Consider the following 16,498-nt stretch of genomic DNA (forward strand, 5'->3'; position numbering starts at 1 on the left):
CCTCATTTATTAGTCCAAGAGGGGCCTCTGCACATGATAGTTTCATACCCCGTGCATGTACTCTGCTTATATAATAAATGATTTGTGACTCAGGAGTAAAGAAGCTGACAGTTCTACTTTGGGCAGATTTATTATCTTAATCCATACCTTCTTGCTAAAGGTTACTCAGCCCTTCTGAGAAAAATGTGCATACATTTAACTTCAGAGACGTTATCTTGGAAGCATTGAAACAAGGCAAGTTGCCATTAAAATGCACTGAGGAAGACGCTTCAAGAAGCTTTTTTTTTAATCCCGAGATTTGTTTTTTGAATCGCAGAATTTGGGAACTGGTGTCTTTTTAAAATCCAGGTTTAGTCTAAAGTTCAGAAAGTTATCTATTCTAGGCAACCAGTAAAAAAAAGCCCTGTCATCAACTTTGCCAGGAAACAATCACTCTAGTGAATCCAAAATACCAAAGTGTTTTGGCATTGAAATGTAAATATAAATTGGAAGAGATAAATTTCATGTGTATAAAAACATATTTTTTTAAATCCAGTATTGTTTGCACACACTGAGATGTCCAGGCATTTATATATCCTGCTCTTTGGAAAACTTTATCTTTTGCCTGGATGTTAGAACCCAGGACAAGAACATTTTTCTAGTTCTCCTTTGACGTGTTGGTCCTGAACCTTTTGGAACGTGGAGCCCTTTGAAAATTAGGTTGCAATTATGGACCCTGTTCTTGCCATGCTGCATGTGCATGAATTGTTGCATATAACTGTGAAATCTATAGGGAATTTGGGCTCACATTCTAGTTAAGAAACTGTGCATTAACACTTTCTGTGTGCTCTGACCCTCGGTCAGCAGGGACATGCATCCACAAAGGCATAGACACCATGTGGAATAACACCTCTCATAAAGTCCACCTGCTGTCAGAGCTGCAGTAACTGGTCCCTGCCTCTGTCACGTTTGTAGGAGCACAAGAACTGTGGAGAGATGAACGAAATAGAAGCCAAGGTCAAGTATGTCAAACTCGCCCGGTCTCTCCGGACGTACGGTGTGTCCTTCTTCCTGGTGAAGGTGAGTTGGGCATGATGGAGGGGGCGTTTGCCTCTGCCACCTCTTTTGTTAAAGGGTTTGCTGTTAACCTTGATTGTCATGTCTAGACCCCTAGCATTTGCACATGGAGCATCTGGGCAGGGGTGACCTGAGTTGAGCTGTGGGACAGACATGAGGTGTAAGAGCTGTGAGGCTGGTGAGTGAGCTTGGCCGCCTGCAGGCCTCAGGACAGCTGTGTCTTGGCTCTCCTCTCAGTCACTGCTATAAAGTCCCTGAAGGAGTGCCTTTACTTTCACTTGCTAGCACTTTCCCCTGAGAATGTTTCACTTAAGATCTTCCAGAGTGCACTGGGCTAAGTGAAGGTTGTTGACCACTGCAGGCCAAATCAAATTCATGTGGTAGTTACGGTACTTAATTTGTATCCTTTTAGATGGGTCTTGGGATTTTCTGTGGCCTTCAGATCTGTTTTCCTAGGAATTGCTGGCCTTCCTACTAGAGGGACAGAGGTGGGTCTTTGAAATTCAACCTGTGAGCAAGCAGAGGGTGTGTTCTTGAGTGGACTAGGGAAGCCCTCCCAGTAGCTTCCTTCCCCGTTTTCATATCCTGACCTCACGTAGTCTCTTGTAGTCATCCTCTGATAGGTTTCATTATTTCCACTGGCTTTGCGGTGACTCTGGGTCTCCTGTCTCTTGCTCTTCACCCTGGAGAAAGCTCTACCATGTGATGAACTTTCTTGCACTGCTTAAGGCCCAGGGGAGTGTTACCAGCTGTGTTGCAGCTGCTTCTAGGGACTGAAGTTGCAAAGTCAGTGACAGGGTGGTTTAAGGAGGTGTCTATTCCCACAGCTAAAAAGAACTGGAAAAGAAGGGAGTTTTGCTGTCTACTAGAATGTTCGAGGATATGGATGCTTTTCTTGACTCCAGTCCTCATTGGAGGAAGCTGCTTCATTTGGGGCAAAGGGAAATAAAGATATTATATGGAAAAAAGGTGTATGTTTAATGCTGATTAGTTATTTCAGCCAAACAGCTCTCAGCTTTATACCAGAAAATGCTGGGGCCCTTGCAAATAAAGAAAGCATAGGTGAATCACTTTGTTTTTAAGAAAAATAATTTAGAAATTGAATTTTTCATTTTAGTGTGTTTTAAACTATCAATCAGTTTTTGAATGGTGCTGATGATGGTATTCTAGGTAATGACTAGGTAATTTCCCAATATTAATAATGACAATAATAACAGTAAACAATTATATGTCAGGTGTGTCTTATTCAAATCTGTCAGCATCCCAATGGCAGAATTACTGCTATTATCTTCTTTTTATAAATGAGAATCAAGGCCAGAAAGATCAATGACTCAGCTGGGACCATAAGCCTAGTAACTGTAGAAGGTAGGACTTGAATTCAGGTCTCTCTGACTTAAAAGCCTGTGCTCCCAGGCCATGGGCTATGCTGACTTACCTAGGGTGGCCCCATTTGATATGTGCTCACCTGCTTTCATTATCCTACCACCCCCGACACCCCCACCATGAGTACATGGTGAGATCTGCTTGTTTTAGAAGAAAAGTCTGCTTTTCATTTATTTATTTATTTATTTATTTATTTATTTATTTATTTATCTATTATTTATGGCTGCGTTGGGTCTTCGTTGCTGCGTACAGGCTTTCTCTAGTTGCAGTGAGCGGGGGCTACTCTTTGTTGCCATGCGCGGGCTTCTCATTGCAGTGGCTTCCCTTGTTGCAGAGCGCGGGCTCTAGGCACGTGGGCTTCAGTAGTTGTGGCATGTGGGCTCAGTAGTTGTGGCTCGCGGGCTCTAGAGCGCAGGCTCAGTAGTTGTGGTGCACGGTCTTAGTTGCTTTGTGGCATGTGGGATCTTCCCTGATCAGGGCTTGAACCCGTGTCCCCTGCATTGGCAGGCAGATTCTTAACCATTGCACCACCAGGAAGTCCTGGCTTTTCATTTATTATTCTGATGAGTTCTAATACCTCACAAAGATTAAGTCTTTTTCAGCATCTCCAAGGATACTGGCATCATTTTCCATGGTTGTGTGGGTTTGAGTTTTTCTCTAGTCCTTCCTATATGAAATGTATGTCTCAAATTCATATTGTTTTCTATTAATACCATCAAACTTCACACAGAGTCAGTTTCAGTGTTGTGCATAAAGGTCAGTAAATTTAGGAAAATACATAGCACACAGCAGTCTGCATGTAATTAAAAAGAGACATTGAATAACAAGTTCCAGAAAAGAGAAATTTGTTCTCCAAATATAATTTAGGGTCTGGGAAGAATCTGTCCATGGCTAGTAGGACAATTAGAGGTGAAACACATATCTTATGGTTATTGCAAGGTCTTGCAGGTTTGGTCAAATGAAAACTCTTCTTTTACAGAAGTATTTAAGGCAAAGTAAGAAAGTAATGCAAATTTCCTTCCTTCTTCCTTTCCTCCCTCCCTTTCTTCCTTTTCATTTTTTAAAAATTACATCTCTTTGAAGGAAGGCTAGGGTCAGGAGATAGGCAGCACTGACAGCTTTCATATACATGTTAGACATTCAAATTTTGTTTTTCATTACTTTTATTTTTTTGTCACTATAAAAGTGAGTACACTGCTAATTTCAATTTTTTGCTCAATGGTCTTATTTAGTGTACATTTTATTTTTAAATTGATTTTGATAGAGTTTACTTGATCATAGTTTGCCCTATTTTAAAAGTAAATTCAGGAATAATGCAATATTATGAATTAATATATCTAATAAATCAGATCAGCAGGTCAAATAAGGTGACATCATATGCACTGAACTATCTAGAAAAGAAATATAGAAAACAGTCTCATTCACAATAGCATAAAAAACAGTAAAATACTTAGGAATAAGTTAAGCCAAGGAAGTGAAAGATGTATATGATGAAAACGTTAAAACACTGATGAAAGAAATCGAAGAAGTAAATGAACAGATATCCTGTGTTCTTGGATTGGAAGAATTAAAATTATTAAAATGTCCATACTATTCAAAGCCATCTATAGATTCAATGAAACTGGTCCTCTATCTTACATCAGTCACAACAATTCACTCAAAATGGATTAAGGACTTAAGTGTAAGCCATAGAACTGTAAAAATCCTAGAAGAAAACATAGGTGGTAAACTCCTTGACAGGGTTCTAGGCAATGATTTTTTGGATATGACGTCAAAAGCACAAGCAACAAAAGCAAACACGAACAAGTTGGACTACATCAAACTAAAAAACTTCAAAAGAAGTTTTTTAGTTTTTTAGTGCACATCAAAAGAAACAACAAAAGAAAAAGGCAACCTACAGAAAGGAGAAAATATTTGCAAACCATGTATCTGGTAAGGGGTTTATACCCAAAATATATAAGCAATTCTTTATAACTCCATAGCGAAAAAACCCCACAAAAACAAAACCCCAAATAATCCAATTAAAATGGGCAAAGAACATGAGTAGACATTTTTCCAAAGAGGATATTCAGATAGCCTTGAGGTACATGGAAAGGTACTCAGCATCACTAACATCAGGGAAGTACAGATCAAAGCCACAAGGAGATATCACCTCACCCCTGTTATAAAAAATAGACAAGGGATAACAAGGGTTAGCAAGGATGTGGAGAGCAGAGAGTCCTTGTGCACTGTTGGTAGAAATGTAAATTGGTACAGCTGCTGTGGTGAACAGTGTGGAGGGTCCTCAAAAATTTAAAAACAGAACTGCCATATGATCCAGCAATCCCACTTCTGGATATATATCTGAAGGAATTGAAATCACAAGCTCAAAGAGATATCTGTACTCCTCTGTTCTTTGCACCATTATTTACAATAACCAAGATATGGAAACAATCTAACTGTCCACCAGCAGATGAATAGATAAAGAAAATGTGGCAGGTAAATACGGTGGAACATTATTCAACCATAAAAGAGAAATTCCTGCCATTTGCAACAACATGGATGAAACTTGAGGTCGGGAAGAGATATGGGGACATATGTATAGGTATAACTGATCCACTTTGTTATAAAGCAGAAACTAACACACCACTGTAAAGCAATTATACTCCAATAAAGATGTTAAAAAATAAATAAAAAGAAACTTGAGGACATTATGCTAAGTGAAATAAATCAGAGAAAGACAAATACTGTATGATCTGACTTATACGTGGAATTTTCAAAAGCCAAAGTCACAGAAACAGTAGGTTAGTGGTTGCTGGGGTGAGGAAATGAGTAAATGTTGGTCAGAGCACACCAACTTGGAGTTTTAAGAGGAATACCTTTTGAGGAACTAATGTACAGCATGGTGACTGTAGTTAACAATACTGTATTATATACTTGCGAGTTGCTAAGAGAGTAAATTTTTTTAATTTTTTTATTAAAAAAATTTTTTAATAACTATTTTTTTGGAGTGTTGTGTTTTCATTTTCATTTTCTCTCAGTATTTTTTAAATTCCTCTTTGATTTCTTCAGTGATCCATTGGTTGTTTAGTAACATATTATTTAGCTTCCACATGTTTGTATTTTTTGCAGTTTTTTCCTTACGGTTAATTTCTAGCCTCATAGTGTTGTGGTCGGAAAAGATGCTTGATATAATTTCCATTTTCTTAAATTTACTGAGGTTCACTTTGTGGCCCAGCATGTGATCTATCCTGGAGAATGTTCCATGTGCACTTGAAAAGAATGTATATTCTACTGCTTTTGGATGGAGTGCTCTGCAAATATCAATTAAGTCCATTTGGTCTAGTGTGTCATTTAAGGCCTGTGTTTCCTTATTGATTTTCTGTCTGGATGATCTGTCCATTGATATAAGTGGGGTGTTAAAGTCCCCCAGTATTATTGTGTTATTGTCAATTTCTCCTTTTATATGTGTTAACATTTGCCTTTTATATTGAGGTGCTCTTATGTTGGGTGCATATATATTTACAATTGTGTTTTCTTCTTGATTTGATCCTTTGATTATTATGTAGTGTCCTTCTTTGTCTCTTGTAAGAGTTTTTATTTTAAAGTCTCTTTTGTCTAAGTGTTGCTACTCTGGCTTTCTTTTGATTTCCATTTGCTTAGAATACCTTTTTCCATCCCCTCATTTTCAATCTGTATGTGTCTCTAGATCTGAAGTGAGTCTCTTGTAGGCAGGATATATACAGGTCCTGTTTTGGTATCCATTCAGCCAGTCAGTGTCTTTTGGCTGGAGCATTTAGTCTGTTTACATTTAAGGTAATTACCAATATGTATATTCCTATTGCCATTTTTTTAAAATTAATTAATTTAGTTATTTATTTTTGGCTGTGTTGGGTCTTCGTTTCTGTGCAAGGGCTTTCTCCAGTTGCGGCGAGCGGGGGCCACTCTTCATCGCGGTGCACGGGCCTCTCACCGTCGTGGCACCTCCCGCTGCGGAGCACAGACTCCAGACGCGCAGGCTCAGTAGTTGTGGCTCACGGGCCTAGCCGCTCCGCGGCATGTGGGATCTTCCCGGATCAGAGCACGAACCTGTCTCCCCTGCACTGGCAGGCGGACTCCCAACCACTGTGCCACCGGGGAAGCCCCCTATTGCCATTTTGTTAATTGTTTTGGGTTTGTTTTTGTAGGTCTTTTTTTCCCCTTCTTTGGTTCTCTTCTCTTGTGATTTGATGACTATCTTTAGTGTTAGGTTTGGCTTCCTTTTTCTTTTTTGTGTGTATATCTATTACAGATTTTTGTCTTGCAGTTACCATGAGGTTTTTGTATAGCAGCGTATGTATATACCTGCTTGTTTTAAGTTGCTCATCTCTTAATTTCAAATGCATTTTAGATACCCTGCATTTGTACTCTCCTCCCCTCACGCTTACTGTTATTGATATTATATTTTACATCTAATTCTTTTGTGTATCCCTTAACTGCTTATTGTGGATACAGACGATTTTACTGTTTTTGTCCTCCCTACTAGCTTTGTGTGTAGATGATTTCCTACCTTTATTGTATGTTTGCCTTTACCAGTGAGAATTTCCATTTCACAACTTTCTTATTTCTAATTGTGGCCTTTTCTTTTCTACCTAGAGAAGTTCCTTTAGCATTTGTTTTAAAGCTGGTTTGGTGGTGCTGAATTCTTTCAGCTTTTGCTTGTCCTTAAAGCTTTTGATTTCTCCATCAAATGTGAACGAGAGCCTTGCTGGGTAGAGTATTCTTCGTTGTAGATTTTTCTCTTTCATCACTTTAAGTATGTCCTGCCACTCCCTTCTGACCTGCAGAGTTTCTGCTGAAAAAATCAATGGATAGCCTTATGGGGGTTCCCATGTATATTATTTGTTGCTTTTAATATTCTTGCTAAGAGTGTAAATCTTAAATGTCCTCATCATAGCAACTACAAAAAGGTAATTTTGTGAGGTGAAGGATGTGTTAACCTTACTGTGGTAATCATTTCTCAATATATACATATATCAAATCATCATATTGCACACCTTAAACTTACATAAAGTTCTATGTCAGTTATATCTAAATAAAGCTGGAAAAGATGGCATCATGTGATCATTTGATAAATGATAAAGCCACTAAGGTGTTTGATAAAGTGCAGGTACTCATTATAAAAATTTCCATAAAATGCTGGAATAAAAGTGTACTTCCTCAACAGGATAGAATGTTTTAAACCTATCATCAGCATTCTACTCAACAGAGAAGTGCTAGAGAGAAATCTGTAAAAATTGGGATCAGAACAAGTTACCCTTTAACATTGTTTTGGAAGTTATAGGAAGTGTGGTAAGACATAAAAAATTTTTTTAAATGCATACCTTTAGGAAAAGAAAAACAAAATTATTATTACTCTTTGCTGTGAATGTTTGTCTTTCAACAAAGATAAACAGAATCGTATTTTTAACTGTGTACTTTGAAATAATCATAGATTCACAGGAAGTTGGAAAAATAATTCAGAGAATCAAAAAGTCACAGTAACAAGTATGGGTGAGGATGTAGGGAAACTGGAGCCCTCATATACTGCTGGTAGGAATGTAAAATGGTGCAGCCACCTTAGAGAATAGTCTGGCACTTCCTCAATTATTAAACATAGAGATACCATATGACCTAGTAGTTCTGCTCCTCGGTATATATGCCCAAGAGAATTCAAAGCACATGTCCACAGAAAAACTGGTACATGAAAGTGTATAGCTGCATTTAGCAAAAATGTGGAAACAACCCGCATGTTCATCAGCTGATGAACAGATGAACAAAATGTGGTATATCCATAAGGTGCAATATTATTTGGTCATAAAAAGAAATGAAGTGTACTGCTCCATGCTACAGCATGGATGAATTTTGGAAATGTTATGTGAGGTGAAAGAAGCCTGTCACAAGATTCCATTGATATAGAATGTCCAGAAAGGCAAATCCACAGAGACCGAAAGTAGATTAGTCATTGCTTAAGAATAGGGTGGGATCAGGGGACCTATGTGAGTAATAGCTAATGGTACAGGATTTTTCTTTTTTGAGGTGACAAAAATGTTTTAAAATTGACTGTAGTGATAGTTGCACATATCTGTAAATATACTAAAATCCACTGAATTAGATACTTTAAATAGGTCTATTGTATGGTATGTGAATTATATCTCAATAACGTTGTAAAAATAAATAATAATACAGAGAGTTCCCTTTTCATCGTTTCCCTCAATGGTAACTGTAGTACAATGTCACAACCAGGAAATCGACTTGGTACAGTTCATAGACATTAATCAGATTTCACGTTCTGTATGTACTCACTTGTGTGTGTGTGTGTGTGTGTGTGTTTAGTTCTATGCAGTTTTTTTCATGTGTAGATTTGTGTTAACACCACCGTAGTCAAGATATTGAACTCTAATCCATAGAGAATACCTTGTGCTACCCTTTTATGGCCATACACTCGTCCCACCCCTTCCTGCTTCTCCTCACACCCTACTCCCTTCCCCTGGTCTCTGTACCCCCTAGCAACCACTAATTTATTGTCTGTCTCAATAATTTTGTTATTTCAAAAGTACTACATAAACGGAATCATATGATACATAAATTTTTGAGGTTTTTTTTCATTTAATAGAATTCCCTTGAGATCTCTCCAAGTCATAATGTGTGTCAGTAGTCCATTGCTTTTTATTGCCAAATAGTATTCCATAGTATGGAAGTACCAGTTTGTTTAGCCATTTATCACTGAAGGACATTTGGGTTGTTTCTAGTTTGTGCCTATTATGAATAAAGCTGCTATAAATATTTGTGTATAGGTTATTGTGAGAATGAAGTGTTCATTTCATTGGGCTAAATGCCCAAGAGTACAATTGCTGAACCATATGGTAAGAACACATTTAACACTATAACAAACAGCCAGACTATTTTCCAGAGTGACTGTACCATTTTACATTCTTACCAGCAAAGTATGAGTGATCCAGTTTCTTATCATCTTCTTCAGCATTTGGTGTTATCATTGTTCTTTTTTTATTTTAGCCTTTCTGATAGATGTTTTGTGATATCTTATTGTGGTTTTAATTTGCATTTCCCTAATGGCTAATGATTTTGAACATCTTTTCCTGTGCTTATTTGCCATCTGTATATCCTCTTCAGTGAAATGTCTGTTCATATTTTTTTGACCAACTTTCTAGTTAGATTTTTTTTCTTACTCTTGAGTTTTAAGAGTTCTTTATATATCCTAGGTCCAAGTCCTTTGTTAAATGTGATTTGTGAATATTTTCTCATAGCCTGTAACTTGTCTTTTTATCCTCTTGACAAGGTCTTTCACAGAATACAGGTTCTTAAGTTTGAAGATGGGCGTTTTATCATTTTTTACTTTTATGGATCTTGCTTTAAGTGTTACGTCTGAGAGCTCTAACTCTAGGCTCCGAAGATTTTCTCCTGTGTTTAGTTCTGAATGTTCTACAGTTTTACATCTTACATTTAGGTCCATGGTCCACTTGAGTTTGTTTTGTTTAATTTTATTTTATTTGGCTGCATCGCATCTTAATTACGGCATGTGGGATCTTTCTTGTGGAATGCGGGCTTCTCTCTATTTGTGGCACTTGGGCTCCAGAGGGGGCTGGCTCAGTAGTTGCGGTGTGCGGACTTAGTTGTCCTGTGGCATGTGGGATCTTAGTTCCCTGATCAGGGGTTGCACCCACGTCCCCTGCATTGGAAGGTGGATTGTTAACTGCTGGACCACCAGGGAAGTCCCCACTTGAGTTTGTTTTGTATAAGATGTGAAGTTTTTAGGTCAAGGTTCATTTTTGGCCTATGGATGTCCAGTTGCCCCAGCACTGTTTTTTGAAAGGGCTATCCTTCCTCCACTGGATTTTTTCTGTATCCTTGTCAAAATTCATTTGAATACATTGCTGTGAATCTATTTCTATTTCTATTCTGTTCTATTGATTTGTGTTGGTGCTTCCACTGATAATCACACTGTCCTGTTCACTTTAGCTGTATAGTAAGCGTTAACATCAAGCTGAATGATTCTCTTTACTTTTTTCTTCTTTTTCAAAATTGTTTTAGCTAATTTAGGTCCTTTTCCTTTCCATGAACACTTTAGAACAAGGTTGTCTGTATCCACAAAAAACTTAGCTGGGATTTTGATAGGTACTGCATTGAATTTACAGATCAATTGGGGGAGAATCGATAACTTTACTATGTTGAGTTTTTCAATCCATGAACATGATATTAGATCCTCTTTGATTTCTTTCATCAACATTTTGTAATTTTCAGTGTGCAGATCCTTATACATGTTATAACAATATACAGTCATTTTAATTTTTATGTTTATTTTTATTTTTATTTTTTTGTTGTTGTTGTTTATTTTTAAATTCAGTGAATAGAGCAGGTAAATTTACAACACATATGTCAGCAGCATGAAATAACCTGTGTGTATAAATAAGTGCAACCATTTAGAATATATGGTAAAAAGACATCACACACAGAATAGCACATGCACACACAAAATTGTTTGGGTAAGGGACAGTATGTGTTTTTTTTTTTTAGAAATTCACGTTCTTTTATTTATTTATTTTATTTATTTATGACTGTGTTGAGTCTTCGTTTCTGTGCGAGGGCTTTCTCTAGTTGCGGCAAGTGGGGACCACTCTTCATCGCGGTGCGCGGGCCTCTCACCATCGTGGCCTCTCTTGTTGCGGAGCACAGGCTGCAGACGCGCAGGCTCAGTAATTGTGGCTCATGGGCCCAGTTGCTCCGTGGCATATGGGATCTTCCCAGACCAGGGCTCGAACCCGTGTTCCCTGCATTGGCAGGCAGATTCTCAACCACTTCGCCACCAGGGAAGCCCGACAGTATGTGTTTTAAAGGCATAAGTAACAGATTTCTCTAGACCCCCAATCTGAACATACCATTAAATTGTGAAGGAAGTTTATTGGCATAATTTAAGAAGTAGGTTAAAAGTGATTCATTCACTACTTGGATAGACTATTTGAAATCCTAAATTAAATAAGTCAATGAAATCATAATTTATAAAATGTAAATATTGATATTAAACACACTTAATCATACCACATGGCCTTCAGATCTGTATATATTGTGAGAGAACTAGTTTGATATGTTTATAGGTCCTTCCATCATATTTTCCTCTGTATCTGTGTATATCTTGTCCTAATATTCAGAGCATTATGCTGTTGACCCTTGAACAACGTGGGGGTCAGCGGGCATCGACCCTTTGTGCGGTCCAAAATCCACATATAACTTACAGTCGGCCCTCTGTACCTGCAGTTTGTCTGTATTCACGGTTCCACATTTGTGGATTCAACCGGTATGGATCATGTAGTTCTGTAGTATTAGCTATTGAAAAGAAGTGGACTCACCTGGTTCAAACCCATGTGGTTCAAGGGTACTTCATACTGTATTTTATATTGTTATAATAGAAAGTGCTTGGGTGTTGGAGTCGGGAAGACTGGCCTAGAATTCTTGATGCAATATTGCCTATGTGAGAAATGACAGAAACTCGTGACTTGGAGAGACATCCTTAACCTTCTGAAACCTCACTTTCTTCATGTGAAAAATGGGAATGGTAATTCTTTACAGAGCTCTAGTGAAGATTAAGTGAGGTAATGTATGTAAAGAAATGTAGTAGCTGGAATGTAGGGATATTTGATACATTTTAGGTTATCCCAACTCCTTAACCCTCTTCACAGTTCCCTAATTCCTGGCCCTTGAGTCCTCCAACTTTTCATTGGCTTTTAGAGTTCATGATACAGAGCAGGGGTTGGCAAACTTTTTTAGTAAAGGGCCCAGGTAGTCAATATCTTAGCCTTTGCTAGTCGAACCACTCATCTCTGTGCTTGTATCCTGAAATCAGTAGGCAATATGTAAATAAATGAGCATGGTATGTTTCTGTAAAGCTTTATTTATGGATTGTGAAATTTCAATTTCATATAATTTTCACGTTCCATGAAGTAGTATTACTCTTTTTTTTTTTTCCAACCATTTAAAAATAGAAAATTCACTCTTAGCTCTCAGGCCAAAAAAGAGGCGCCGGGGGTGGGGGCAGAAAACTGGATTTAGTACCTGCCATAGTTTGCGGACCCCAGTAGAGAGGATGTCTGTAATGAGCCTGTTATGTGGCAGTGTTCTCAGTGGCTAAGAACATATCCTTCGAAAAGAAAACCCTGGGTTTGAAATTCTGGCTTTGCCACTTAGTTTGACCTTCGATAAGTTACTTTACCTTCCATCTCTAAACCTCAGCTTGTTCACCTAGAACGCTGGCTTTTTGTGAGGTTGAAGGAAGTAATATAGAAAAGGGGACTGTTGCACAAATGATCTCAATAAATGGGAGCTGTAAACATCTACAGTCTTCCTCTTTCATTGAAACCTTTTGCAGTTTATCTTGATAAGTTTTTCAGAACCCCATGAGGAACGGTAAGGCATTTCCCATGACTTGCAAAGGATCTTGTTTCTTTCCCGGAAACCCTTGTGGAAACCTTCTGAGTTATAAACTTGCCTTTCACCTTCCCTGCAACCACAACCAGAGCCTTGAGGGTGAGATACCTTGGGAGCTGACCCTCTTCTCCCCTCAACTGTAAAAGCGTCACAGAGGGCACTCAGAGCACCTCAGAATCATGAATTAAATCAAAATGGATTGCCAGTTGCTTTAGGGAGAGAAATGGCTAATGAACAGGGTCTTTAGCACCATTTTGCTTTGGAGCAGCCATCCCTTTCTGCCGTGCTCCTAAAAGAAAAAAGCATACTGATGACACAGCAAGGCACACAAGGCAGCACTTCGGCAGGAAGCCAGCATAGAACTGTGGTGAGCACAGCTGGATCACAGGCTTAGGCCACATTGAAGTTGGGCTTAGAACCAAAGCATGCCCAACGCTTAGCCCACTGGCATCCCTCCACCCAAGTCCGAATCTGATGTAAGGCACAGGTGATGTCAGAATCAGCCAATATCCACATCTGTGAGAAGAGCCCGAGGCTGAGCAGGATTGATAACAGCCAGCTGCCAGGACCGAGCCCACAGTAATGGTTGAGATGTGCTTGAAAGAGGAGCAGCAGGGCTTATTAGTAGATCCTGACCCTCCTTGGTAGAGTACATACCTTCTCCTGCCTGTAAGTTACGTGAGCTCGACACATCCTCAAAACAAAACCAACCTGATGAGGACCGCCTCGAGAGAGAAGTTGCTAGGTAGCTGGCAAACTCGCACCCACAGTCTGCGTGTGTCTGCACGAGAGAGACGGGTCTTCACTGCATCCTGCCTAGCCTGCTTGCTTCTCCTGGAGATAAAGGATGCTGGTGTCTGTAGTTGGAAGACTGGAAAGGAGACGTGTGGAGTGGACTGAGATTCGAGATTTGGAGAGGAAGGGGGAGCCTTATTGCCTCTGGACCTTCTCCTATCATGCAGGTCTGCCACTGAGGGTCTAAGGCAGGTCCTCTGTCAGGGGAGCCCCTTATATCACTAGCACAGAGCCCAGCCCCTCGCTGTTTTAACTTTCTCCAGCTGCTCTGCATTTTGCGGGTAGGCCCTGAAATAATTGTGTCCCTTGATGGTGGTCTCTGTTGCTGAGTGACAGTATTTTCTGAGCTCCTTATATACCCTTCCCCCCTAGTCGTGACCTTCTAATGGAATGCCCGCTGTAAGTTGTTTGCTTGTTCACTCTGGTTTCCTCTCCCAGGCCAGAACCATCTCGACCGGAGTCAGGGCAATCCATCACGGTCCTGTATTCCCTCACCCCAAAGCCCCTCACTGGGGAAGTACAGATTTGAAAGGAGGAAGGCAACAGCTGCAAACCATATTTTATTTCTGATCCCCTTCCTGGTGCCAGCAGCTGGGCTGGTACCAACCCTGTGTGACTAAACTAGCCGCCTGGAACCTCTCCACGTAAATCTGTGTGGCTCCTGAAGCCAAGTGATGTGAACTGGCATGGTCCACCTTGCGCTGATATCACCCCTGGTGGAACTGGCCTCTCCACAAAGGATCTGACTCTTCTCTGAGTTTTTCCTAAGGACTCGGAGTTTCTTACAGTACCGTATCCCCCTCCTCAGACACCCACACAGATTCCTAATGCCTTTATCTCCTCCTTTTGGGAGGAAACTGGAGGTGTGCCGTGACCTTCACTGTCTGACGGTTTATGAACTGCCCACAGGGGCTGGGAGGAGTGTTTTTGCCTTTTCTCTAATTGCTTCCATCAGAAGTAGTATACTGCAGTAGACAGTCTTTTTTGAAGTCAGAGATGTTTTTGAGCTGCTGAAAACTGTGTTCTAATCCTGGCTTTATCACTTACTACTGTTTGCCATGGGTAAGTTGCTGGTTCCTTCGTTTCAAGACTGGCATGATGATGATGATGATGATGCCACCACCGCCAACATTTGGGGGATGCTCTGAAAATTAATGGATAATGATTGTTAAGTATCTGTCACACTCCTGGCTTGTTTTAAGTGCCTGTCCCCTTGTACACACACCCGTGTATACTTGCGTACTTTGCGCTAATTTATATGTGTATTCCTCTGGTAATAGTGGTTTGGGCATTGCTAGGTTTCTGCAAATAGTTTTTGAAGTTTCTTTTTTTCCTGACAACAATAGGAATGTGTATTAAGTTTTTCGAAAAAGGGAAAGTGCACGAAAAAATCGTACGAGATGATCATTGCCACCATTTTGTCATGTAATGAATTTTCTGAAAATTCTATTTAAAATTTTATTTCATGTAGGATCATGCTGTACAGACTTTTTAATTTTTTAATGTGAATAAATTTTTATTATGAATCCACTTGTTTTCCTATAATATGATTTTTAATAGTTGTAGTCTATTATTTGGATGTACCATAATTTATTTGTCATATCTCTTGTTGTTGAACTTTGTTATTTCTAGTTTTTCACTGTGATAAACTCTAGTTGATCCTTCTTACAGCATAATCTTTATACACATTTATAAGTTCTTTTTGAATAAGTTTTGAAAAGCAAGTTGGGTTAAAAGTAGAAACATTTTTAAAGCTTTGAATCGTTAACAAATTTTCTTCCATAAAGGCTTTGCTATTTTAAATGCCCACCAATAGTGGTCCCCCTTCATACCTTCTTTAATTGAGTATTAATTTTTTTTAAAAACTATTACATATACATGAAAATTTTATCTTATTGCTTATTATCTAGTTACTTATTTAAACATTTTCTGTTCATGTCCTTTGCCACTTATGTTTGATGACTTATGATAACTTTTAATATATAAAGTGTATGAAATCTTTTATCATAGTATTGTAGATATTTATTCCCCAGTCATTTGCCTTTTAATTTCTTTATGGTGAGGTCTCTTTCTTTTTCTTCCACTCTCTCTTTCTTTTTTAAAAAAATGTATCAAAGTCCATATAATTTATAGTTAAAGCTATTAATCTTTTCCTTTATTTATTTTTTTATTTTAGCTTTTGTGCTAAGAAGTCATTTCCCCCTGAGAAATCACAAAAATATCCAACTATGTGTTCTTCCTAAATTATTTACCTTTTTTGAATTTCTTGTGGCATGAGTGTGAGGTAGGGATTCATTATTTTAATAGGCATGATGACTATTTCTTTAAAAACTTATTAAAACTAATCATAAAATATTTTTAAGGGTCAGTAGATACACATAAAAAAATACCAAAATGAAGAACCCAAATGGAAATATATTTCAGTGATTATAAAAAAAAAAAAGGGCTGTGTTTAGTAATGAGAAGATGCTACTCTGGCAGTTATAGTTAATTCTAAACAGCTAAAGTGCCATATTTAAATTCCACATTAACCGTTTTTTGTTACTCACTGAGGTGGCTACTGGGAGTGATAATGTTTGGAGTTCACCTTAACTTCTTTTTCTCTGGATATCTTTTTTCTGTCACAATCTCTGTTTTTGGAACAAACTGCCCTCCTGGACAGTATCTGTCTCCAGGAAGTGTGCCTTTGTAGATCCTTCCAGTCTTCTGATGGCTCTGTTTTAGCTTCCATTCCTTTAATTTATGAGTCGTTTATCTAGTCTTAAAATTCTGGTTTTCCGATAGCCCTGCCTGTTTTTGAAACACAGTGTTGTAGGTTGACCATAGG

The 16,498-nt window shown here is 38.6% G+C and overlaps 1 protein-coding gene across 7 annotated transcripts in view; it reads left to right on the top strand.

Moving 5' to 3' along the window:
* The window catches only part of TLN2 (talin 2), a 447,219-nt gene that overhangs the window by 268,431 nt on the left and 162,290 nt on the right, over positions 1-16,498 (top strand). For all 7 annotated transcript variants that reach the window (XM_082444639.1, XM_082444638.1, XM_082444643.1 and 4 more), the window contains one exon: positions 955-1,059. In XM_082444639.1, coding sequence (XP_082300765.1) covers positions 955-1,059 — 105 coding nt within the window. The remainder of the gene's footprint in view (positions 1-954; positions 1,060-16,498) is intronic.

The sequence above is a fragment of the Balaenoptera physalus genome, assembly GCF_965194825.1.
Source record: "Balaenoptera physalus genome assembly, chromosome: 2".
NCBI classification, from domain to species: Eukaryota; Metazoa; Chordata; class Mammalia; order Artiodactyla; family Balaenopteridae; genus Balaenoptera; species Balaenoptera physalus.